The sequence below is a fragment of the Phyllostomus hastatus genome, unplaced genomic scaffold (assembly GCF_019186645.2).
Source record: "Phyllostomus hastatus isolate PE091 unplaced genomic scaffold, TTU_PhHast_1.1 phas_scaffold_177, whole genome shotgun sequence".
NCBI classification, from domain to species: domain Eukaryota; kingdom Metazoa; phylum Chordata; class Mammalia; order Chiroptera; family Phyllostomidae; genus Phyllostomus; species Phyllostomus hastatus.
In genome coordinates, this window is record NW_025334012.1 from 1,088,269 (window position 1) to 1,113,520 (window position 25,252).

General features: G+C 51.8%; 1 protein-coding gene across 1 annotated transcript; it reads right to left on the minus strand.

Moving 5' to 3' along the window:
• Positions 1-2,111: 2,111 nt before the first annotated feature.
• SLC43A3 (solute carrier family 43 member 3) lies at positions 2,112-24,087 on the minus strand. Its single transcript, XM_045858316.1, is given in 14 exon segments — positions 2,112-2,177; positions 2,179-2,217; positions 2,733-2,856; positions 3,504-3,690; positions 7,800-7,919; positions 8,143-8,316; positions 9,428-9,525; positions 10,629-10,768; positions 11,324-11,416; positions 11,647-11,678; positions 11,681-11,721; positions 14,945-14,995; positions 23,477-23,606; positions 23,904-24,087. Coding segments are annotated over 14 exon segments (1,479 nt in total).
• Positions 24,088-25,252: the final 1,165 nt, after the last annotated feature.

The following is a 25,252-nucleotide window of genomic DNA, read 5'->3' on the forward strand; positions in this document are numbered from 1 at the left end:
CGATGCTGCTTCCTGGGCCTGGCTGTCCAGGTTAGGAGAGGTTGACATTCAAGCAGGCAGATGCTGTCACCAGGAAGGTTGTGAACAAGTGCCAGGAACTCAGAGCTGCTAGAAAGCCCAAGATCAGATTTCTTAAGACAAGATGGCATTTTGAACAGGACCCCTGAGGACCAGGCAGGTGTCCCTAGCAGAGGTGGGGCAAGCACCCAGTGCAGGGGAACTGGTGTATTTGCAGACCCACAGACCAGGCCCTGGGCCCTTGGGGGTGAGTTCTGGCTCCCTGGGGGTGGGAGGTGAAGAGGGCTGGGAAGAGGAAGAGGTTGGCCTCACATTGTTAAGACCCCTGAATGCCAGGCCAGGATCTAGACTCTGCTGGGCAGCAGGGAGCCTTCTTGAAGACAAAACATGGAAGATTTTGAGCGAGATTAGACGGAAGACATCCATTAGCACTCTGGTGTCTGTCTCCAGACCCAGGACCTAGACCCTTGGAAATCACCCTTTGGCAGTCGGAGAACAGGTGGCTTCAGGCCCTGTGCATCTCATATTCCCAGCATTAGAACCACACCTGGCCCCTTATAGGGGCTCAATAAGCATTTGCTGAATGAATAACAGCGAATGAATGAATGCACCTCCCCTTCACTGCCTTATCCCAGCCCCTCTCCTGCCTAAGTGGAATGTAACACCTAATGTGTTCTGGGCTCTTCCATCTCACCCAGCTACCATCTCTCTCCCTCCTGATCCCTCAGCTCCTCCCTCTTTTCTACCCTCGCCTCTCTGGCCATGCATAAATACAGGAACACTCCTGTGAGCCTGCCACGTGCTAAGCAGTAGCAATTACTTAAATTCTCACCAGTGCCCTCAGAGATGGAAATGATTAACTGAACTTTGCAGGTGAGGGACTTGTGATTCCAAGGGGTGAAGGGACTTGCCTGTCTGCAGAGTGGCAGAAGTGACACTCACACGGGGACCTTCTGATTGTACCTAGTGCTTCCAGCAGGAGTGTGCTGTGTGGAGGTGGCAGTGGGGCGGGGAGGAAGAGGAGGCAAAGGAAGAGATTCCCAGGGAGAAAGGATCTCAAGCCCTCGTCCCAGGACCAGTGGGCGGCCCCAGCTTCAGGGTTTCTGTCCCACCTCTGGGTTCAGCTGCTGCACCAGAATGCTGCAGCCAGACTCCTCCACCGCCATTTGAGTGTTCACTCCCCCAAGCAGGGGCACCAGGCAGGCTCACACACGCGTGCACGCCCATGCACGCCCATGCACGCCCATGCACCCACAGTCCCAAAGCTCAGAGAGGCAGAGCACTGGTTGCCTTAGGCAGAGATGCTTTATTTATCTCAAAAATATCCCCCAGAAAAATTTTTTATTTAACACCCAAAATAAGTAATCACCACCCCCTTCTTGGAGATGAAAATATGCTCAAAAGTCTTCATCAGAAATCCTTCAATCAAGCAGGCCAGCCGGTTCCCAAGGCTCTTTGGGTGGCCTGACCGTGTCGGTGTTCCTCAAGTCTTCCAGGACATCAGGAAGAACCTTCAGCTCCAGAACCCTCCTGTTTTACAGATGGGAAAACTGATGCTCAGACCAGTCAAGGTCTGCGTAGTTGTCCAGCATCAGTGGCAGAGCTGGGACTTAGGCCCAGGGACCACGCCCCTACCCCATCTGCTCCTCTTTCTCCCCAAGACTCATTGCTGTCCTTCACCAAGGTTGTGCCTTTGAGGGCAAACTGGGCACCACCTCCGGATGCCAAGCAGCATGGTCAAGGCCATGACAACCTTACTCTTCACCTGGAAGGTCACCCCAGCAGCACAGAGCCCAGGCACCCATGGGCTTCAGTGCCAAACCTCACATCACCTCCCCTCAGGCCAAGTCTGCACATGCCTTGGGCTTCCTGCTCTGGACCACGTGCCTTTGCTGCGGGTCTGAATGAAGTCAATCAGCTTGGCCACCGATCAAAAGTTTTGGCTGGCAGTTAGATACATCTTTTTTTATTTCAGAGAAAACACTGGCCACTTAACACAGGTACCCCGAGTGCACACAGTCTTTCTGGAAACAGGGTCCTCCAAGAAAGACAAGCAAAAGCATTCGAAGGGCTGAAAAGCGAGGGCTTCTGAACTAAGCGGTCGTGGCTGGAGTTGCTTCCTGCCAGCACTCCCGGTGCACCAGGGAGGGGTGGACAAGCCAGCATCAGGAGAGTGAGGAGCACCAGCATCACATTCACCTGGGGCGGGGGGAGGGGAGGAGTGAGGCGAAGCCCAAGGACACTGACAGCACCCACCACCGACAGAGGGACCAGTATGCTGCCTGGTTTATCTCCCGATTCCACGCAGACACAAGGGTGCCCCCGAGGAAGCACCTTGAGTTATTCTTCACTCCGCCCGGTGGAGCCCGGTGAGGGAGGGGTACTATGCCCATTTCTCAGGTGAACAAACCTGAAGCCTCCAAAGCACTCAACGACCTGCTCAAAGTCATGCGGGAACACACAGCTCCTGAGTATCAAGTGAGGCTCGTCCAATGTCACAACCCAGCAGTTCTCAGCTTGTACGTTCAGTCCTTGTTTTCCCTCCTAATGGCTGATTTGAACTCCTGTTCTAACACTTTGCTGACCTTTTCTTAAATGAGGCCAACAAAGCTGTGCCGGGGTCAGGACACTGCCGCGTTTGGGGGTGCCTTCTGCTGGGCTCCCCCAGAGCTGGATGACCCACCCCACCCCGGGGTCCCCACTCCAGTACTCACGTAGAAGGGGTTGTTCTGAAGGGGGCCTTTGATGAGAGTGAAGATGGGGAACTGGAACAGGGACACGATGGCTGACAGGGTCATCACCAGCCCAAAGAGCTTCCCAAAGTGCTCTGCAGGGAAACTGGGGACAGACAAGGAGGTTCAGGTGAGCTCCGGGCCCTCTCCCACCAGGTAGGGGCCTGGCCTCCGTGGGCCTTTGTCAGCCACTCGCTCCCGACTGCCCTGTCCTAGGCCTGCCTTCATCCGCCCACCTCCACACAGCCCTTCCCCCTCTGCTTTGGCTCAACCCTTCAAACCTCAGAACACTGAGAAGATATTTCGCTGGGCCTTGGGGAGACAGCAGGGACCCAGACACAGGCTGTGCCCCAGGGAGGTCTCAAGGCAAAGACAGACACAGAAACAGATCACTGTAGGCCAGGCGGCACATGCCCTGAGGCAGCAAGGCTAGAGTGATTGCCAAGGGTGCAAAGGAGGGAACACTCTTTCCTGGGGGATGTGGAAGAGAAGTGAGCGTTGCAGGGCAACTAGGAGTTCACCAGACAGATCACAGAGGTGGGAGGAGGAGCTGATGAGAAGGCTTAAGTCAGTGCTCGCTCTATCCCTCCCACCAGCCCCCCCCCCCACATCACCCCCTACCCCTGCTCCAGGGCCTTGTCTGCCACACCTGACCACCTCCAGGGATGCCCTCACCTCCGGATTTCTTACTTCCAGCATGCTGCCTTCTGCCCCCGTGTCCTCTATTGTGTAATGCACCCCGAGCCCACCTACGCCAGGGTGAGGAAGGCGGCGTTGCCCCCTTGGAGGAAGGAGCGGCTGATGACTTGCAGGATGAAAGTGGCGTACTGGAGGGGGAGGACAGGGACCGAGGCACAGAGGGCAAAGCCGAGGCACAGCAGAGATGTCAGGGTCAGCGAAGGCACAGCTAAGGAAAGGGCCGCGGCTGAGGCTGAAGAACCTGGTTCAAGGGGGAGGAGGAGAGGCTGCCTGCAGGGGGCGCCAGGGAGGGCAGGGAGGGGCAAGAAAATGGGGAGAAAATGAGGAGCCACTATGCACACAACCATCCAGCCAGAAGCCTGGGGTCATTCTTGAATCCTCCTTCTCCCACATGCCCCATCTCTGATCCATCAATAAATGTTGATAATCCACTCCTTGAATAACATTCAAATATATCCATGACTCTCCATTTCCACGGACTCAGCTTGGCTGTAGACCATGGATTAGACCATCCATCGCTCCATGGATTAGTACAACAGCCCCCAACAGAGCTCCGCATCTGCTCTGGCCCCTCCAGCCCAGAGCCAGGTACTCTCAGGGGCTCCACTGGTAACAGCCAGAGCCTGGAAACCACCCAACTAGCCACCAGGAGGGGAATGCTGTGTCCACTGTGCTGCAGCCACATACTAGGGAACCAGGCAGCAGCTAAGGAAGGAGGACAGACCCCAGACCCTTGTGGAGCAGGACAGTGGGGGGGGGGGGCCCGCGGGCATGGAGGGGGTGAGGAAAGAGTGAAGAAACACAACGGAGTCACCACAGTCACCAGACAAAAGTCAGTGTGGGCCAAAACGTGAAGAAAACGATTTTATCTAACTTTAGCCCGGAAACTTAAATTAACGTCTGAATTTTTCAGTTCTGCATCAATGCCTGGAGGTACGTAAATCTTTTAGATAATCCTCTGAAGAACTTAGGAAAGAATGTTGACAAGTCCAGACACCTGGGCACCTAGAAGATCTCCAGTTCAAAAGAATGCAAGAAGAATTCTCCTCAAGAATGTGCTTTGTGCCATAAAAACTCTCCACCCTTTTTTCTTCTGTGCAACACTCTAGGTATTGCCTGGTAGCATTTCCAGAATAGTAATTTGCTCACTTAAAACCCTTGAATAGAACTTTGTCATTTCATTCTAGCCAAGTATCCTGATTCGTTTACACTCGGTCAACAGAGTTACACAGAAACAAATCTGCAGAGAAGGCTGTGCACTGTGCTGCACTTTTTCTAAGCAAGAGAGAAATTGTATGTACATAGTCTTTCTTTAAGAAAAAAAAACCAATAAAAATAATTACCAAAGGGAGAGGAAAGGAATGGAGCACAGGGAACAGAGGGAAACTAAATGTCTTTGAATATATCTTGTTTCACAGTTTTGGCTTGAGAAAAGTGGATATGTTTGATATGTAAATGTTTTTCAAATAAAAATAAATAAACGTAATAGGGAGGAAACAAGCAAAGCAATCCCCAAAAATCAGAAAGAAAATGAAACCAATGAACGTAATTTTATATCAGGTTGGTGACTTGTAACACAGTAATTTGACTATAGGTCTCTGGTGGGAAATAGCCTAGGGATGAGGAAGGAAGGAAGGAAGGAAGGAAGGAAGGAAGGAAGGAAGGAAGGAAGGAAGGAAGGAAGGAAGGAGCAGTAATTATATTATTACCATATTTGCCGTGTATAATGTGCACTTTTTGCCCAAATTTTGGAGGGGAAAGTAAGGGTGTACATTATATATGGGTACAATGATTACGTACCACGGGTGTAATAGTCCCGTGTAGAATGTGTGCAAAAATGTGTCTGTGCCTTATACACAGGAAAATACAGTAGTAATACAGGGAGAAGTAATACCGGCAGAAGTAACACCTACTTGAGTGTGGTCAGTGGGGTAATAATATGGGTGTGATAATTCATAGTTTTAATTTGAACATTTCACCTAAAATGTCATATGGTATGCTTGTGCATGATATTGTTATGTTACAGAATTACATGCTTATGATTTTGTAGTAAAAAGGGGCATTATTTGTGCTGGACCCTGTATTATGAGGTACACCTGAAACTAACGTAATATTTACTATTGACTGTAACTGGAAAATTAAAATTTAAAAAATATTCATATTACTAAACCAGTAATTGCATGTAAAATATATATTTAAAATACTATACATGTATATAGTGTATACTATGTGTACATAGTTTATGCATATAGATAGGATTGTTCGGAAGCACAGCTTTCAGAAGAAAAGACACACAGATGCAAACTCCATGAAGTACAGTTTAAATTAAAATACCAGCACTAGGTATTCATGATGTATTTTTTCATCCAAAAAATTATGGATATCTTACCTCTGCCCAAGGCGGAAAAGCCATGAGAACCCAGGATAGTGAGACACAGTGGCACCCAGACTGTAGCTTTTAAACACCGTTTCCCATTAGAGGGACCCAGGGCTCCTGGGAAAGATGGCTGCTGCCAGGCCTGGGGCGGGAAGCCGGCCCACTGAAACGGACCTGAACCTCCCATTATGCTGGACAGTGAAGACACGGTCTAAAACAAATAGGATAGCATCGGAAGGTCACAGACACTGGACTGGTCAAGTCCAAAAACACGACAATGTGAGTGTCAAGAATTTGGATGGAACCAGATGGAAACACATTCAAATATATTTCAAATGAAACTTTTAAAGACAAACAAGTAGTCACCCTAGGGGTTGCTATGGCAACCTCATTATTATGAAATGTAAATAGAGGAAAAGCCAAGCATTTACTTCAGGGTAACAAATAGACCATAAGGAAAAGTTTTGTTTTGTTTTGTTTTTTTCTAGAGGAATTCTAGCTATTAAAAGCAGAAGGGAAGATACAAATAGAAAATCACCATTTTATAACCCTAATAAAATAATGGGTCTCGGCATTGATCATCAATGGCTGCTGAGATCACAAGGCAGGCAGCTGATGGGAAACTTTATAATGGGCCATCAGAATGACAGCATCGGAAGCCGCTGATCAATCTTAACATCATAAAGCAGGGACAAGGGGTACCAGGGGCCTATTGAGCCCTCCGCCCCACCGCTGAATCATTCTCACCAAAAAATATTACACCGAGTCCCCTCAGCCTCCAATCTGCCTGTTTACAGGAAATACCCAATTAAAGAGACATTTTTCAATGACATGAAAAGGATGCCAGATCTGAGACTGGGAAATCGACAGACTAAAAGACCCAGTTTCTTCAACAAATAAACAGCCAGAGGGGGGGAGAAAAGTGAGAGAGGGACACAGATTTTAAAACACAGAAAAGCCACCTCAAACAAAAATACACTGTGTGGACCCTACTTTGAACAAACCAACTGTAACAAGACATATTTGCAGCAACTAGGGAAATCTGGACAGAACTACATATTACATGAGAGTAAGAAACTATCGGGGCTGTTTTAGGGGTGATAACATTACAGCGATGCTTAAGTAAAAGAGGCCTTAGTTGTTACAGATACTAACTGAAGTGTTTACGGAGGAAATGATTTGATGTCTGAGATTTGCTTTGGAAGACTCCCCAGGAGCAGGAGAAGCAGTGCCAGGAAGTGGGGGAGGGCTGTGGATGAAACTGTTACTCTCTGCTTCAGTCCCTCCCCACCCACACCCCCAGAGGTTGCAAGACCGCAGCGCCCCTGGTTCCTCCAACCCAAGGATCCTGTCCCCGCTCCTCAGCACTGTGAGCTGCCCGCCCCTTCTGACTTCTTTGTCGCCAGCCCCTTCCCACCACTCCCTAGCACTCAGTGCCCTGGCACGTCTGAATCGCTTTCTGGAATTCCCCAGATTCTTCAATGTTTTGCTCCTTCCTTCATCATCTTAACCCCACTGTATTCCTGCGCCACTCCCTCTTCCAGGGTTCTCCTCTTCATCTCCTCACTTCTTACTCATCCTTCAGCTCTCAGTTCAGATGCCACTTCCTCCAGGGAGCCTTCCCGGACACCAATCCCATCCTCTCCCGGAGCAGGATACGTGCCATTTTTCGTGTCCCCATAGCCGCCCCCCCATGATTTACTTCATGGACTGCAATGACTGACACTTGCCTTTCTCCAACCTCTAGACTGAGGACAGCTTGAGAACAAGGTTCTATCTGCCTTGTCCATTGTTGAATCTGGAACTGTGGCTGGCACATCATTGGTACTCAAAGACTAGTGGGTGGGTGGGTGGGTGGATGGGTGGACAGATACAAGTACAAAAAGATTAAGAACAAAAGAGAAGACGGGCATGGAGCTGTATGAAGACATCTCCCTCTCCTGGTTCCCTCATCCTCGGGAGCCAGGTCTCACCCGTCTTTCTCGCCTCCTTCTGGTACTTCTGTTTAAGCCGGTCCGTGAGCAGGCCGTTCCAGGGGGCACACAGCACTCCAAAGAACTGAGTGATGGCAAAGGCATTCGTGTAGCTGCTGACTGCCGAGGACAGAGAGGGGGCTTGGTGGGCCATTTCCAGGCCTTCCTCACAGGAGAGGGCTTTCCCACCCTGCCCTTGCCTGGCCAGACCCTCCTCCCCAAATCCCGACTCAGACCTCCCATTGGAGCACAGAGCCCTGAGGATCTTAGCACCCCACGCCCTCGAGGTCCCGAGCCCCCAGCGGGATGTGCAGCTGGGCTGCCTCCCAGCCCCACCACATACCCAGCGCCCTGTCCCCACCAGCCAGGTTGGTGGGCAGAGAGTTGAGGGTGCCGAGGAAGAGGTGGTGCCACAGCTGTATCACAGGAAGCCACACCAGGTGCCAGGTAAAGCGCCGAGAGGAAACACAGCTCCGGAGAGAACGTAGTTCCTCTGGCTGTGCTGGTCCTGGGGTCTCTGTTGGGGAAAGGAGGGTCTGGGTGTGAATTACAAGGCAAGTGGAGGGCTGGATAGACAAGGATGAGAGGCCTTAGTGGGACAGCCTGAGGTCCAAGTTCAGTTCTATCCTGGCCCTCTAGAACTCATCCGGGGGGTGCTCTCAAGGCTGACGACAACTCACAAGTCCCTACCCTTACGCCTTTGTCATCTGGCTCTACCACCTTGAATGGCCCACCCCTATGTTTTCTGTCTGCTGAAATCTTATCTGTCTTTCACAGCTCAGATCCAACACGGATTCTCACACTAATACTTTACCCTGATCTTTCTTAGCCAGGACGGTGAAAAGAATGACAAGGAGAGGAGAACGGAAGAGATGAGCAAAGAGTTCATGGAAGACAACTGCTGTTTCGGCTGCTCCGCATACCCTCCCTTTCGTTTGGTCCCAGGATCCTGGTTCCTTCTGGAAATCCCTGCCCTTTCCCCCCAAGGGGGGGGGGGGGTGCAGCGAGGGATAGGGCTGTGAATCAGGTGTTCTGTGCCCCACCCAAGGTGGACCAATCAATCGTTCTTCCTGGAGAAGCAGGCTGGCTGTGACTTTGGACTGGGACCCCTCATTTTACTATTCCTGGAGCCTGACAAGTTCATTTTCCCTTGATTTTGTGAGCTTCCCAGAATCCTCTTCTTGTTTCTACCTTAGCCAGCAGGGGTTGGTGATGATTGTAACCAAAGACCCAAAACAGACAGAGTGAGGAAAGGAGGCAGCAATGGAGATGGATGGTGAGAGGGGACAGACCCAGGGGACTCGCAGAAATTGGGATAAATAAGCCAGACTTGGGAACTGAGCAGTTGGGGGAAAGGAAAACAATGATGGAAGACTGACTTCAGGGGGATGGGGGGGATGGTGAGATGAGAAAGAGAGAAAAGAGGGATAGAAATCAGAAAAGAGACCAAGGTCTTACCCCTCTCTGGACTCTGTGAACTGAGGGGGCTGAGAAGGCTCTACGAGACCTGTCTCCACCTGACCTTTCCCGAGTCTGAGTCCTGGCGGAGCTCTGGGGGTGAGGAGCCAGGTCAGCTGCAGGGGAAGGCCGGGCTCTCAAGGGGAAATGGCTTACCCAGCAGGGCTCACCTTCCTTTGGTGACGGGAGCTCCTTGGATGATAAGTCCAGCTTTCTGGACTCAGCTCTTTCCTCCTTCTTCTCTCCGGTGCTATCCCCAGAACACAGGCTGTGGAAACAGAAGCCCCACCACCCCAGCCCAAGGGCTGTGAGCTGAGCCTGAGATTCAGGCTGCAGGACACAGTGGAGTGGATCTCCAATGTCCCTGCACACTGCAATCACCTTTACCAACCCCGACACCCAGCTCACAGCCCAGACTGGTGAAGCCAGAATGCCTGGTCATGTGAGCCAGGGTTCCACGTTTTTTCAAAGATCTCCAGGTAATAATCCTAGTGATTCTAATAGGCAGCAACGCTTGGGAAGTGTGGGAAGAGTAGGACAGGCCTGGGTTCAAATCCCAGCTCTGCCACTTCCTAGCAGGCAGCATGGTGCAGATTTAACCCTTCTGAGCCTCAAATTTCCCATTTGGAAAATGGGGATAAGGACATCCAACTCAGAGGATGATCGTGAGATGACACCCAAGAGCCCGCAGGTCTGCAAATAGTAAGTGAGAAGCAAACACGTGCCCTCGCTCTGCTAGTTGTAGTGGTGGACTGCAAAGTGGTCGCGTTTCTTCACCTCCTCTGCTCCCCACACTTTGCAATGTGACTGCAGCTCTGACTATTCTCCACCGCTTGAATCTTGGCTGGCCTCGTCAGCTGCTTCAGCCACAAAAACGCAGCAGACATGGTGATGTACCGATCCCAACCCTCAACTTTAAGAACCTTGGGCATTTCTGCACTCTCTCGAACCCTGAAACCGCCATGTAAATCAAGCCAAGCGAGCCCGCTGGGTGATGAGAGTCTGGTGACCAGGCATTCCTGTCACTTCAAATGTCTGCCATCCTAGACCACCTAGCCCCCAGCTAGCCCACCAGACAGATGATCAGAGACATGAGCAAGGCCCGTCATGATCATCCAAGTCTGTCCCTGATCAGTTGAACTATCCAGCTACCCCCAGACTTGTGAATAATTGTAAGTGCTTACTGTTTTAGGCCAGTAAGTTTTGGGGGTGTGTGTTATGCAGCAATAGCTCATCGATACCCCCTTTTTCCAGTCCTCCTCTGGGACAAGTTTCCTCTGCCCTCTATCGCCCTGTCTGCCCTGCCCCCTGCTTCCTACCTCAGGCCACCGTAGGGGCTCTGGCCCACAAACACCAGATCACAGTCCTTACCCATAGCTGTAGCTGGGGGGCAGTGGGTAGGGGATGTGCCCCCGGGGCATCAGGAGGAAGGTACGCCCAACGTGCCAGGCACTGCACAAAGACAGGAAGACGAAGGAGGCCCTGAGGCGGATGCCCTGTTCATAAAGGAGCTGCAGCAGGAGGAGGGAAAAGTTAGCGTACCACTCACGTTCACAGCAGCATTTTCCACAACATCCAAAAGCTGGAAGCAACCCAAGGGTTGTCCAGAGATGAGTGGATCAGCAAAGTGCGGTCACACAGACAGTGGAGTATCATTCAGCCTTTGAAAGGAAATTCTGCCACATGATGCAATGTGGGTGAGCCCTGAGGACACTATGCTAAGTGACTATCCCCCCAGGGTCCCCATAGCTGCCTCCCACCTTCTCTTACAAGCAGGAAGCTCACAGGTGCAAACACCCCACGCCAAAGGGACCCACTGTGTGGCCAACACTGGCCCAAGCACATCATAGCCATGCCTTCCATTAGCTTCCATTAGCTTCCAATTAGCTTATTAAGTTTAAATAAAGAGCTTAAGGGTTACAGGTTCAAGCTCTAGGACCAGACAGACCTGGGTTCAAGTTCACGTGTCACCTTACTAGCAGCAGAAGGGCTCATGGAGAGAAATCACACAAAGTTTACTAGACCAGTGTCTGGCAGATTAAGTGTTGGACATTGCTGATTTTCACCTTAATGATAAGAAAGACGGCTGAGGAAGAGTCGAACGCTACGTTGTAGAGGGTGATGATGGTCGAGCGGTGTTTGCCGAAGAGGTTCCCAATCTGGAGGACACACAACCAGCCTGAATCACTCGAGTACTCATGAAAGAACTGTTTCCAGGGCACCCAGCATGGGCCCGGCCTTCCTGACACCCAGCCCACCCTCTGTCCCACAGCTGCCTCCCTGGCTTAGGCCAGCCCCCATTTCAGACAGCTGAGGGACAAATGTATTTTGCTCCCCCCATCCCTCCCCAGCCTCCTGCGGGGTGCCTGGGTTGAGGGCAGCCTTCCACCTGCAGGCTGGTGATCAGAAACAGGACTCCGCGACGGTGAGCATGGGCATGGCCAGGAAGGGCAGCGACCTGAGGCTGGAACAATCAAACTCAGAGGTGGGTGTCATCACAGTACAACGCAAACACAGAGCCTCAAATCTGGCCCCCACCTGCTCCAAATTCCTGACAACCCCAGAGGGGGGGTTCTTAAGGCACTGGCCAGAGTTCCCCCAAATGTTCCCCACAGGGGGACCCCCGCAGAGATCTCCAGAGCCACCTTCTTCCCCACCAAAGATGGCCCTTGGCCCCTGGCAGGCCTGGGTCTCTCTACAAAAAGAGGCAGGGCTCAAAGCCAAAGGCCACTGCTCCCCGCCCTCACTAAAGCACAGGCCGCCCTCTGCTCATCCTGGGCACTGTGTGGGGGAAGCCTGGACTCAGCCCCCAGGCCCAGCCTCTCCTTCACTGCGCGACTTTGAGCAGGATTCTCACTCTGCGACTCAGTTGCCTGCTCCTCCTGCCGCCTGGGGCACTGGGAGAGCTCAGCGAGAACACGCCCATGGGTTGTTCTGCCTTTGCTCGTTGAACTTGGAGCACTTCCTTCGTGCCAAGCCTTGTGCTCAGTGTTGGAAGATGCAGGTTGAGCAAAGAATACTTCCTGTCCTTGACAAAACTGATGTGCAAAAAAAAAAAATCATTGCAATAGTTCTGGAACGTGCTGGATCATAGTAAACAACTAAAGTGCCAAGGGGAGTGTGGCTTAATAATTAGTCTTTCCCAAACCACAAACTTCTGCCCACTTTCATGATTTTGGCCATAACCCATGCCTGTCCTAGTGAGGCAGGGTGGTAAGAAGCTAGGTACAGTCCTGGGCTAGCGGAATGGGGAAACAGAGGCAAGATAATTAAACAAGGCCAAATAATTGGAACAACTTACAGCCAGCTACTGAACTGCAAGACCTTATCTTCCCTAACCAAGGACACTTGAGAACAAATGCTTATACCTCTCCTCCCCAGCCTGAGAATAAATAGCTTGAATCGACACGGTCAGGGAAAGAGGAGACAGAGACCCGATTCACGCCATTTGTGCTAGCCAAACCCAGGGATGGATGAAGTCAGGGGGACAAATAGCAAAAACCCGACTAGAGCCAGACAGACCCAATATAAAAGGAAAGCCGTGAAGCTGACCAGAGAAGGATCCCATACTCCTCCATGAGCTCATTTGGATGCATCAGCATATTTAAAACACACCTGGAGAGCTGATGCATATTCTGCTAAAACCCTCCCCTCTGACTCTCAGTCAGTCCCAGAAGAGAGAGAAAATCCCTCAAGATAAAGGACGCCAGCCCAGTACTGGCTCCCTCTAGAGCATGCCCATGGCCCTTCTCGGGCATGAACATTTTACTTCCCCCTAAACTCTAAGGGACCCCACAAGACTTGCAACCAGAGCAGCAGTGGGCAGTGGCAGCTCATCCCTGGTCTTCTCCCCTGAATCTGTCTCCAAGGCCCCCCTTTCTCTGATTTTCCAGGGAGCTAAAAGAAGCCCCACCTTGACTCACTTCTTTCCTACAGCATTTCTAGGGAGCCAGCTAGCAGAGCACTGCCTAGGTTCTCTCCTGCTGCTTCTTCTGCCCTAAGTCCTTCCTTTGTCTCACTCTCCCCAGCTTTAATAAAGGTACTCTCAGAATCACACAACTTGGCCTGAACCAGGCCAAGAACCCACACACTACCGGCTGGCCCAAGGCAGACCTGCTCGGGGCAGGGTCTCCATTCAGTAACACTAGTATTTGCTAACATGTTTTCTTTACGTTGACTCACTTTTACCCAAAAGAAATCTATTATTTTTTAAGGAAACTTCACATCACTATTGTAAATGAAAAGCAACCCGTGTGGTTTGTCATGAATAGCAAGAAGCTGCAAAAATAAATACAATGGAAGGGAAACAATATCGTTACATCGTAACTGGAGGCATTTGCCCTCAGAATGCTCCAAGCCTGCCACCTGCTCCTGCCACAGGGTTCCAGTCGCACCAGCCTCACCCACATCAAGACCTCCGTTCGTGAAATCAGAGGCCTCACAGGGAAATAAAAATGAAACAACTTTTCCACCAGGTGGGTGAGTCACTGTTTGTCAATGGAGCACACGTGTGTTTCTCCTGATATCCTCCGAAGTAATTAACGATTGTTCTGCACCTTGAGAAGCAGGTAAAGTGCCCACCATAGAGTGTTTGCACAGTTTGCCATCCAATTTCTTCTGTCTTTATAAAAGGTACAGTTCTCCCAAGGCACTAGGAATTGGCTGTGATTCGTTTCACAACAGGGACAGTGTAGTCCCAAGACTTTCCCCCCAAACTAAAAGCACTATGTTATGGGGAAAGACGGAATTGTTGCTCAAATGATTGATTCGCAATGAGTCAAACGTCCCCCACCATCCCCTCCACATTCGGCCACTTGAAAATCACTTACAGGCTGTTAGGAAAGATGAAGCCCAGATAGATGAGGAGAGGGGTTTTAAATAGCCGGCTCTGGGTGCCAGGCTATCTCCTGAGGTCTGTGTGGGCAGAGACACCCAGCCTGTGTTAACTGGGTACCAGTGGAGATGGCACCGTGTCACTTTCGGGCTTCAGCACAGGTACTGCACACACACACACACACACACACACATGCACACACACACACGAGTTACATGATCTTACTAACCCAACATTTGAGCCTTGTGACCCAACACTGGGGAGCAATATGGGAAGGCATCTCTTGGCCGGTCAGGGGTCCCACGTCTAACCCCCCACTCACTCACTCTGTGGCTGTGAGCAAGTCTTTGCCAGGAGTCTCTCTGGCTTCAGTTTTGTCCTCTACTTGATGGGGGAAGGTGGTAATGAACTGAATTGGAATTCCCAGACTTGGGGCATTTTCTATGTGTGCAGACCAGTAAAATTTGAAAACACAACTTCAGACTACCAGAGGGTGGTCTACCTCTACTCTGCTAAGTAAGGACACTTTTAAGAGCCCCTGTCATTCATATTATCATCTCATTTTTTAAAAGAGACAGAGCATTTCAACACGTACCAGAGGAAGGATGTGAACTTCGGATAAATTTTGCCCCCTGAAGCAGTATCTCCATTGTGCTTATTTTCCACATTTCTCAGTAGACTAAACTGTTTGCATAGACCAGCAGTAATTCCTTCAAGGATTCTTTCAAGCGCAATGTCTGTGGATCTCTGAGTAACCATGGGAGTCCATGTGTTCTGCCATCACCTCTTGCACCTGCCCCGTCCACCAGGTGCCCCTGAGCTTTAGGTGTCCCTTCCTCCCACCTGACAACACTCACCTGCAGAGATGCAGGCTATGATGAGCGTGCCACTGGTGTAGAGAAATCTGCAATGCACAGCGGGAGGCGGAGAGTGTTGTCAGGAAGAGAGAAACCTGGAGGGGAAGAGCAGACGAACTTCCCACAGGCCAATCCCTTGGGGAAAGACAGTGGTGCCTGGTTTCCAAAATGAAAGCCTTGAGTCCCAATTCCTCTTGGCTGTGTACCCGTGGGCAAGGCCCTGCCCTTCTCTGAGCCTCAGTAGCCCTTTCTATAAAAGGCAATGATTGGAATGACCTAGACATGAAGTGTACAGTTCTAGGGCCCTATAATTTCAGGTCCACAATCCCAAGGCTATGGGGATCTCTCATCAGTTTGGGGATCTTGAAGGCATGAGCAATAAAAACGATGCTTAAGTGTGATTGATATGTAATAAGAAATACATAACATACTCCTATTTGGTCTTTGTTCCCCAGCCGCTGACACACGGCTCCTGACACCCTTGTCAATTCCTAGGTGGTAAGAGCACTGGGAGCATCTTTTGTTCTGATGCGGTGACTCTCAGTGTGACCTGGATGGGGGCTGGTCCCCAGAAGGACAGAGTCGTGACTGGATACTTGGAATTTTCACCCTCTGCCCCTCCTCCCCCAATTTCTCCAGAGGGGGGAGGGGCTGGAAAGATTTGATCGTGCCTAGGTGAAGAAGCCTCCATAGAACCCAAAGGTAAGAGGTTCTGACAGCTTCCGGGTCTGTGAGCACCTCCACAAGCCAAGGAGGGTGACACACGCCAACCCCACGGGGACAGAAGCTCCTGTGCTGGGGACCCTCCCAGACCTCACCCTATGCATCTCTTCATCTGGCTGGCTGGCCGTATCCTCTGCCATGTCCTTTACTGAACCGGTGAATGTGAGTCAAGTGTTTTCTTGCGTTCTGTGAGATGTTCTAGCAAAGGAAGTCCAAGGGATGGGGGGTGGGGGTCACGGAACCTACCTCCAATGTGTAGCCAAGTCGGGCAGAAGTGGTGGGTCATCTGCGGAACCACCACTTGTGGTTGGCATCTACAGTGGGGGCGGGGGGACAGTCTCGTGGGATCTGATGCACCTCCAGGTAAGGAACGTCAGAATTGAGTTACATTGTACAACACCCAGCTGGTGTCACAGAGCTGCTTGATGAGGGGACATCTCCCCGCACGTTTGGTGAGCAGACGTGTCAGAAGCGAAGCGTTCTGTGTGAAAACAAAGGCGAAAGGAGAACGGTAGGCTTTCCCGATACAGTGGGTGTCAGTGGGTGGGATCTGCTTGAATGACCCTGGCTGGTGGAAACCTGGGCTCCGGGAAGAGAAAGGATGAACAGGTGTGGGATGGAGAACCTCTGACTCCTGGGTGACCACGTGGTCCCCCACGGTGTGGCCCAGCAGCTGTGTTACGATCAGTCACTAAAGGTGTAATTACCAATAAAATTTAGAGACAGACCCACTCTTGGGGGAATTGGTTCACTGGATGCATAAGAAAATGCAAACTAATAAGGAAAAGGTAAAATACACAGTCTCTTGGTCATTGTTATGTGCAGTATAGGTCAAATGAAAATTAAAAGAGAGGGCTGGGTCAGACCTTGAGGCTACACCAAGTTCAGAGTTGGGTCGGCCTGAGCTGCAGCCATCAGCCCCAAAGCCGCCCTGCCGAGGGAAAAGTTATGCGGGAACAGCAGAAAGGACCTCTAAGACCTGCGGGCACGAAGAAGGCAGTCCGTGCGGGAGGAGAGCAGAACCAAGATACAACCGAAACCATAGAGCACAGGGAAGACGTCGTTTCATTTCGAGGACCCGTATCATCAGGGTTCCCGAGGGCCCTTTACTGAAGTCCACCGTGAGAGGAACGTATTTGGGGCTGTGTCTGGGTTTTGAATGCCGCGGAGTGGAAGAGCACATTTGGGTGGATTCAGGACCCACAGCTCACCACGGAACAATCACAGGTGGCGGTGAGTGACACGAACACGCAGGAGGCTGTTCCTAAGGCAGCGGCCAGCCAGGTGGACTGGATAAAAGCCACTGCTGGGTCCGTGTTCCCGTCTATGCCCAGTGGAGCACCCAGATGGAGACGCTGCTATGCTCTGCGTGCGGGTCACGGGAGCGTGGCTTCAGTGATGGCCAGGATAGTCACCCGCCGAGCACGCCTGTTACCCAGGTCACGGCGGATGCTGCGGTTAAGGGCCCCTTCCACGTGGGCACCCCACACAACCTCAATGCTGCGGAACCCAAAAAACCGTTCGGGAAGCCTTACTGTGTTTGCTGTCCCTGCTTCCCCTCCTGGGTCTTACGGATGTTAGTAACTATATCAGCATAATTAACAAGAGAATGGGGGAAGGGAGAGGAGAGCATGAAGGGGCTGGGAGAAATGCTAAATTGTTATTAAGGACTGAGGTGAATAAAGCAATTAGCGCGATGTTTTCACCATCAAAACCTAGGTCTACGGCCTGTCCAAGGCCACAGAGACACTGGCCACTCTGACCACCTTAAAGCAGACTCCGGAAATGTCACCAACAGCACGACCTTTGCAACCGAATCCAACAACCAGAACTTATCATTTTCCTCAGTAAAATTCCAACAACCGTTACTGTTACTTCGGGGTGGCAGGATGAAGCTGTCTGGCTTCCACCCCGACTCTTCCCGGCACGATGCCCTTTGCCTGGGAAGGGGCTCCCAAGGGGCGGCTGACAGGGCTGAGCCCCGATGGGCTTCCTGGAGCTGCTCCTCTCCCACCTCTGATCTCCTTGTGGCCGAGAAGCATCCTGGCCTTGCAGAGGCCCAACACTGCCTGTCCGGCTAGTAGTGCCATGGGGCCGTACAACAGGTTTTGATGCAGCACTGCAGGCGGCTGGGTGGGCCAAGGGGACCCCCTGCTGGTTGCTCTGCCTTAAAGGAACCCCAAACCAGGCCAGCTTATTTTTGAGAGTATGATAAGAAACCACACCAGCAATTGCTGGAGGCAGATTAGTCAAGCTAGAGATAGACACAAGGGGGACCCCTCGCTGGGGACCCAACACCCGCTGCACAAGAGTGGGTAAACGTGGTCGGGGGTGGAAAAGACGTTTTCAGGGCTCCTTGCGATAGCAGCCTCACGTACCACGGTGCCAAAACCCAGCAGGGAGGCCCTTGACAAGGAGGTTTTTCATGGGAGGAGCTGAACGTGTAAGAGTTGATAAGATTACGAAAGGTGGAATGTTTCAACAGGCTTTATGTGAAGAAGTGTGTTTCCTTTAACTGAATGTTTTTATGAGAATGGCTAATGTGTCATAAGGGGAACACTGCCTTTGCCTGCCTGGTAAGACCAAAACCTGAGGATAACGTCCTAAGGAGGCTACAGTTAGGGATGTCAGGGTTGGTGAAGTTACGGTACAAGTGTGCAGGAAGCCTTGGCCGCGTGGCTCCGTTGGCTGGAGTGTTGTCCTGTACACCCAAAGGTTGAGGGTTCGATTCCTGGTCGGGGCATGCGCAGGAAACCACCAATTGATGTTTCTCTTTCACATCGATGTTATGTCTCTCTCTCTCCCTTCCTCTCTAAGATCAATGAACATATCCTCAGGGAAGGATTTTTAAAGAGTGTGTAATAAAGTTGGTATGTTTGAACAGGATTTGTGTGAAGTGGTTGTGCCTCCTTCACCTGATTGTATTGTGGGGGTGGACACTGTGTCTGATTGGGGACCAGGGCCCTACCTGCATTGTCAAAAAGAGGCATGGGAATCCACCCTTCAAGCCAGGCTACCTGGTGCCAGTAAGAACGCCTGAGTTCGCACTGTGAAGTACAAATGGGAGGGCTAGTAGGGACAAGTTCTCTATGCCACAGCCATGCAGAGCCCAGACCACGCAATGGCAAAGCCTGTGGGCACCTCCCGGGGATGACAACTGGGTTTTGAACCAGAGAACTTCCATAGGGGGGCGTCTATGATTTTGTTACCGACATTAGTGGAAGCTACACTGATGACTAAAGAACATCAAACGATCTTCGAACACGAAATGCCCACAATGTCTGGGCTGTTCAGTTGGAGACACGTTCTAAGGGGCGTGGCTGTGCCCAGAAGAGTTCCATGAGAAAGGGTTCACACCGGTTCATGCTGCTGGGGAACCCACGGAGGAGACGCCCCCCCAGCAGGGAGCCTCCTCTCTGGTGGGTCTGACTTGAGAACTGTGTGGGAGCTGCTGGATTCCACTGTCACTTGGACACAGCCTGATGAAGGACCCTTAACTGGCCCACCCAGAGCTGCTGGGCTTGCGGACGGCAGTTTCATGGTAATTGGACAACGTCCCGTTTGGAAAGCCACCACTTTGATCAAAGGAGGTAAAGTAAGAATGGCCCAGCTTCTTGGCTGAGTTGCAGGAGCAAAGATGGAAAAGCGTTTGGGTTTTTACTGGCTAGTGGGCAGAGGCCAATGGCCTGGCCATATGGTCAGACAGAGAATTATGGACACTTGGTTTATTAAAGGGATGCCCATATGGGAGAATGGCCCTGTGGAAATCACTATGGTATTTGAGGGGTGCATTAAAGTAGGGCATGTCTATGTCTATCCAAAGAACCCCTTTCCAAGTTCAGATAAGGACTGAAATGAACTAGCATATGTCCCTTTGTGCTCGCTTGATGTGGCCACCTGGGTCCATCAGCTGAGTGGACCTGGGACTGCTGCAGCAGTGCAGAGAGGGGCTGGACCTACACATAGTCCTCTCGCAGCCTCTGGGGCACAGCAGTCCAGTGAGAGCTCTTCTGCCTGCCAGCAAAAAAGGCAGAGACCGCAGATGGCCACATGGCAGATCCCCTGGGGGGAAGTCCCTGAACGGAGCTGGCAAGAGGAGCAGCTGCTGGAAGCACCGGGCAGCTACGCATGGGTCCCAGCGGGAATCGACACTGACTCTGGCCTGGGCTGTGCTCACTAGGGGTAGATGCGATAAAAGAACTGGGATACTATGCCAATTTGTATAGCTGGCCACCACCTCTTCCCACCAAGGAACACCCTTTACAGCCCAAGTGTCCGACAACGGACAGGGATGTTCTCAGAGCACTAGTTTGACAGAGAATCGGAACAGGCAACTGAAGCACTGGTTGTTGGAAATGGAGGAAAAGGGTGGGAAGGGCTGGATTGCACACCTTCACAAGTGTGTGCTCACACTCAGCATCAGAGGGACTTAAAGGAGTGTCCCCACTGGATACGTGCCCCTGTTTTTTAAGTGGACTGGGGAAGAGGAGATAGGGGAGATTGCGGTATTCTTTCTGCTCCACGTCAACTCAACTTTCTTTTTCCTTACCAACACAGTGGGTACAAGAGATGGAGACAGGGAGGATTCCTGAGAGAGAAACTGGAACTGTGTTTAAGCTTTATGCTACAATTCCTAAGAGCTCCATGGGCGAGGAGGTGCCTTCAGCCCGTCTGGCAAAATTCAGGGCCAGTAGTGAATGTGGCTAGATTGCCCACACAGTGCCGAAGACAGCCTAGCAGTTCTGCCCCTGTGTGACCTGCAGAGAAGTGGGCTGAGGTGGGGGAGGGGCACTTGCCCGCAATCCAGACCAGCATCATGGAAACATTTGGGTAAAAATGAAGAGAAGGAGGAATAGTAACTAAAGGTAAGGGAATGAGTAAGTGCGTTATGCACTGAAGGAAATCCAATATTACATTAACACCTCGAAAGAGGCTCAGAGCAAGAGATGATGCTCTCTTAGCTCAATTATCCCAGATGCCTAAAAGGGTAAAGACATAAATTGCTGACACCACTCCTACTTTTGGAACTAGGCAAGATCGAACAAGAAGCCTGCAGACCTGAGTGGCCCTGGGAGACACTTTCATGTGATATGATGATGGCCCAGATAGTAATTAGTGACTGAAGGGGATTAGTAATGTGTCATGTCTTTTGAACTCTACGATTGCTTTGCTATAAGAAATCCATGCTGCTGCACCAGGGGGCGAACAGTGATACTCTGACTTTATAATAAGAAATATTTATTTGGCCTTTGTCCCCAGCCTCTGACACAGCTCCTAAAACCCTCATAAATTCCTAAGTAAAGTGATAAGAGCACTGGAGCATCTTTTGTTTTGATGAAGCAACCCTGGGTGTCTCCTGGATGTGGGGCTGGTCACCAGGAAGACTGAGCCATGTTTGGAAGCTTGGAGTCTTCAGCCCTGTCCCCCACACACTGGTCTGGAGAGTGGAGAGGGGCTAGAGATGGAGCTCATAGCCCTGGCTGGCATAGCTCAGTGGATTAAGCACGGGCTGCAAACCAAAGTGTCGCAGGTTTGATTCCCAGCCAGGGTACATGCCTGGGTTGCAGGCCACGGCCCCCCAGCAACTGCACATTGATGTTTCTCTCTCTCTCTCTCTCTCTCTCTCTCTCTCTCTCTCTCTCTCTCCCCCCCCTTTTCCTCTCTAAAAATAAATAAATAAAATCTTAAAAAAAAAGAAAGAAATGGAGCTCATAATTGATTGCGCCTACCTGAGGAATCCTCCACAGAATCCCAGTACCAGGAGGGCAAGGCACCCAGCTCTGTGGGGACAGAAGCTTTATGTACAGAAGCTGTGTTTCCTTTACCTGCATGTTTTCCGAGAACGGCTAATACGTATCTCTTCATCTGGCTGTTTCTCTGTATCCTTTATCACGTCCTTTCAGAAACTAGTAGGCATAAGGGTTTCCACGAGTTCTATAAGCTGCTTTATCAAATAATGAAATCTGGAAGAGACCATGGGAACCTCTGATCCATAGCCAGGTTGGACAAAAAAAGTTGTGGGTAACCGGGTAAAGGGGAACAAAGTTTGCCACCCAAAATGTGCCTCTTTAGGACATTGGGGTTTTTTTAAAGAATTTTTTAAAAGATTTTATTTACTTACTCTTAGAGAGAGGGGAAGGGAGGGAGAAAGAGGGAGAGAAGCATCAACTGGTTGTCTCTCGCACACACCCCAGCCGGGGGGTGGGCCTGCAACCCAGGCACGTGCCCTGACTGGGAATCGAACCGGTGACCTTTCACTTTTCTTGACAGATGCCCAACCACTGAGCCCCGCCAGTCAGGGAAGATCTGTGATTATTTGAAGCTGGTTATTTTTAAGAAACAAAAAAAAACTCAGAAAGAAGCTTTGACCTTCCCCCTAATTCCCTAAAAAAATTTAGAGGACCTGCCGCAGGACGGGAGGTACCATCACAGACAGCGACAGTTTAATCGGAACTAATGAGTGAGAGGGAGGGACCTAGCACGTCAGCCGGTGGAAGTCCCTCTGGGTCCCATGGTTAAAGACGGTCCAGCAGACATGTGTTGACCAAACATCTGCTTGTCCACCTCCCTGTGAACTGCCTTCCTCCCCTTTGAAGTCCCAAACCACTACCTGTCCTCCTTTCTCCTTAGCTCCAGGTGACAGATCAGCCTCACCTGCCTGATCTTGGGCTCCATATTCTCACGGAGCCCCTGTATGTACACATGTAATTAAATATGGTGTTTTCTCCTGTTAATCTGCCCCGTGCCAATTTGATCATTAGACCATCCAGAAGAACTAAGAATGGAAAGAGGGGGATTTTTCTCCTCCCTCCCCACAGGGGACCTACCCCCTGCGACATCTGAAATGGGGGCAGTCTCATGGGGCTGAACCCTTAACCCCTGAGATCCGACACTGTCTCCTGCAGAAAGTGTCGGCATTGGTGCCAATGCCGGTGTCACAGAATTGCTTGGTGTGGAAGAAACAGCTCACACGTGTGGTGACCGGAGCATCAAACGTTCAAGTGTTCTGTGTGAAAGCAAAGAAGAAACCCAGAAAGGAAGACTGAGATTTTCTTAACATGCTGAGGAAGGCTGGGAAGAGGAAGGGGCAAAGGGAGGGGAGGATAGAGGAGGGGACAGGGAGCCAAACACCAAGAAACTGACATAAAGCCCTCGTGCATCTAAAGGCTTAAAGAACAAGGGACTTACTTGCTCTCCGGCTGTTTCCTGGCCCAGCCTGCCCTCCAGTCCTGCTATCTGACAAGTAATGTCTCACATGCCCACCAGGAGGCGCTCGCTTCAGGTCCTACCAGCCACGCCCCCCCCCCCCCCCCCGGCCCCCTGCAGGCCAGTGCTTGTGGCTGAACATGGCCAGCTCCAGGGACATTCTGTGTGAGCAAGATCAAGTCCCCGACCCTCCCCGACTCATCTACTCAGCCTTTGGGGGATGGCGGAGGGTAAGGAGGAGGATGATGAAGCCTGAGACCCTTGGTGTGAGGCCTTGTAGGAGATTCGGATTCCCGGGGTGAAGGCAGAGTGGCAATTTCAGGTATTGCTAGTTTGGTGACCCTGGCCCCAGGCCTGCCCTCCCAGGAAGTAGGCCTCGCTGGCTCTTGTTCAGTTCAGCCTCCAGATTAACACACATGCACAGGGAGCAGAAGTAGAAGGTGAGGAAAGGCAAGGAGGGGTGCGGGGTGTGTTCCCTCTCCGGGGCTGTTTCCCACAGAGCTGCCCTGCCGTCTGGCCTGGGTTTCCCGGCAGCCAAGGCTGCTGCCAGAGGGATTCCTCCTGCCCCCCTGTGCCCAGGCTGGGCCTTTGGGACTTACATGGCTATGAGGCGGGCCACGGTGGTCTTGAAACGGTCAAAGATGTAGCCAGTGGGGAAGGTCATGAAGTTGTTCATGAAGGACGCCAGGGTGAAGATGAGGGAGAACCTCTCGTCCTGGGCTTTGCAGTCTAGAGGAGAGAAGGGAGGAGCTCAGAAGCCCGGGGCAGATGGGCCAACAGCGTGCCTGGTGGAAAGGTTTCCCGTAGGCGAGTCGAAGCGTGACTGTCCCTCATTACCCCTCAGAAGCTGGTTCTTCCCTCCCCGGGCTCCCCTCAGACTGAGGCTGGGGCAGCGAGGAAGGCTGGCTGACAACCCCTTCCACCACATAAAGGCTGGCAAGGTGGGCAGGAGGTAAAGTCCTCCCTACCCTTCCCCACCACCTAGGAGCCAGGCTCAGCCTCCTAGAGAGGTCACCACTCCCTTACCATCGTGGCCCGTGGCATTGCTCATCAGCGCAGGGCTCGGTTCACAGAGGTCCTCAAAGTAATGCTCTGTTTTGAAGACAAACACCAGGGATGCCCAGCCAAAGAGGACACCGGCAAAGCCAAGGCATTCCAGCAGCCCCGTCGGCAGGGTGGCCACGTGCAGGGACAGTGCCTGGCTTGGCATGGCCTGAAGTACAGCAGACCCTCCAACCCCACTGGCACCCGTGGTGGATCTCAGAAGTGGCGAGGCCTGGCACTGGAGCACTTGGAAAATTGCCCTGGCAGGCACTTCCGTTCACGTAGCTCTCTGGTCCTGGCTGTTTCCGGCTTGGGTAGAAACCATTGGTGTTTGCGTCTCTGGATCCTATAAAAGAAGGCAGAGATGCCCTGGCCGGTCTGGCTCAGTGGATTGAGTGCGGGCCTGCAAACCAAAGGGTCACCAGTTTGATTCCCGGTCAGGGCACATGCCTGGGTTGCAGGCCAGGTCCCCAGTAGGGAGTGCTCAAGAGGCAACCACACATTAATGTTTCTCTCCCTCTCTTTCTCTCTCCCTTCCCTTCTCTCTAAAACTAAATAAATAAAATCTTTTTAAAAAAAAAGAAAACAAGAAGAAGAAGGCAGAGGCTGCTGGGTACAAGGGGCTCATGGGAAAGCCAGAGGTGGCCAAAGTCTTTTCTGTGGGTTGGAGAGCCGGGCCAGCTGTTGGAAACAGCGGCAAAAAGCCTCTCCATTCCATCACAGTTGGCAGCAGGTGGGGAAGGGGGACTGAGCCCAATTCTGGGGACTGTCCACGAAAACAATGACAGCAGCAGCGCTGCACCAGTCAGCGGGGTAAGGGGTCTTTGTGTGTGTGCTCACAGATCCTCACGGCAACCCGGCAAACTTGGTGTAGAGTTGGCTTCCCTTTACTGCCAGGGAAGCCACAGCTCCAGAAGATTTATGTCAACCTGTCCTAGGTCACCTGGGTCAGTTAGTCACAACCTAGGCCAGTCCAATGCCTGAAATATTCCAACGCCAAAATATCCCTTCCTCTCTGAACTCCCCTTGTCCCCTGCTCTGGTTACCATGTGCCAGCAAAGCAGCCGAGAGGCCCAGCCTGCTGCCACCCCCAGCCCGCACCCCTACAGCGCAGGTCTGTCTGCCCCGCCCCCTGCGTAGGCACCCCAGTGGCCTCACTGTCCACCGCTCCCCCCACCCTCGTCTCCTGTCCCCCTGGTCTCCTGGCCACACAGCCAGCCCCTCCCCAGCACCCTGCCGGCTGCCTCCTCCCAGGCTCTCTGGGCAGTCTCCGTGCTCGCTGAGGTTCTGAGGTTCAGGTTCGCACCTTTTCTCACCTCCGGTGCCTTCCG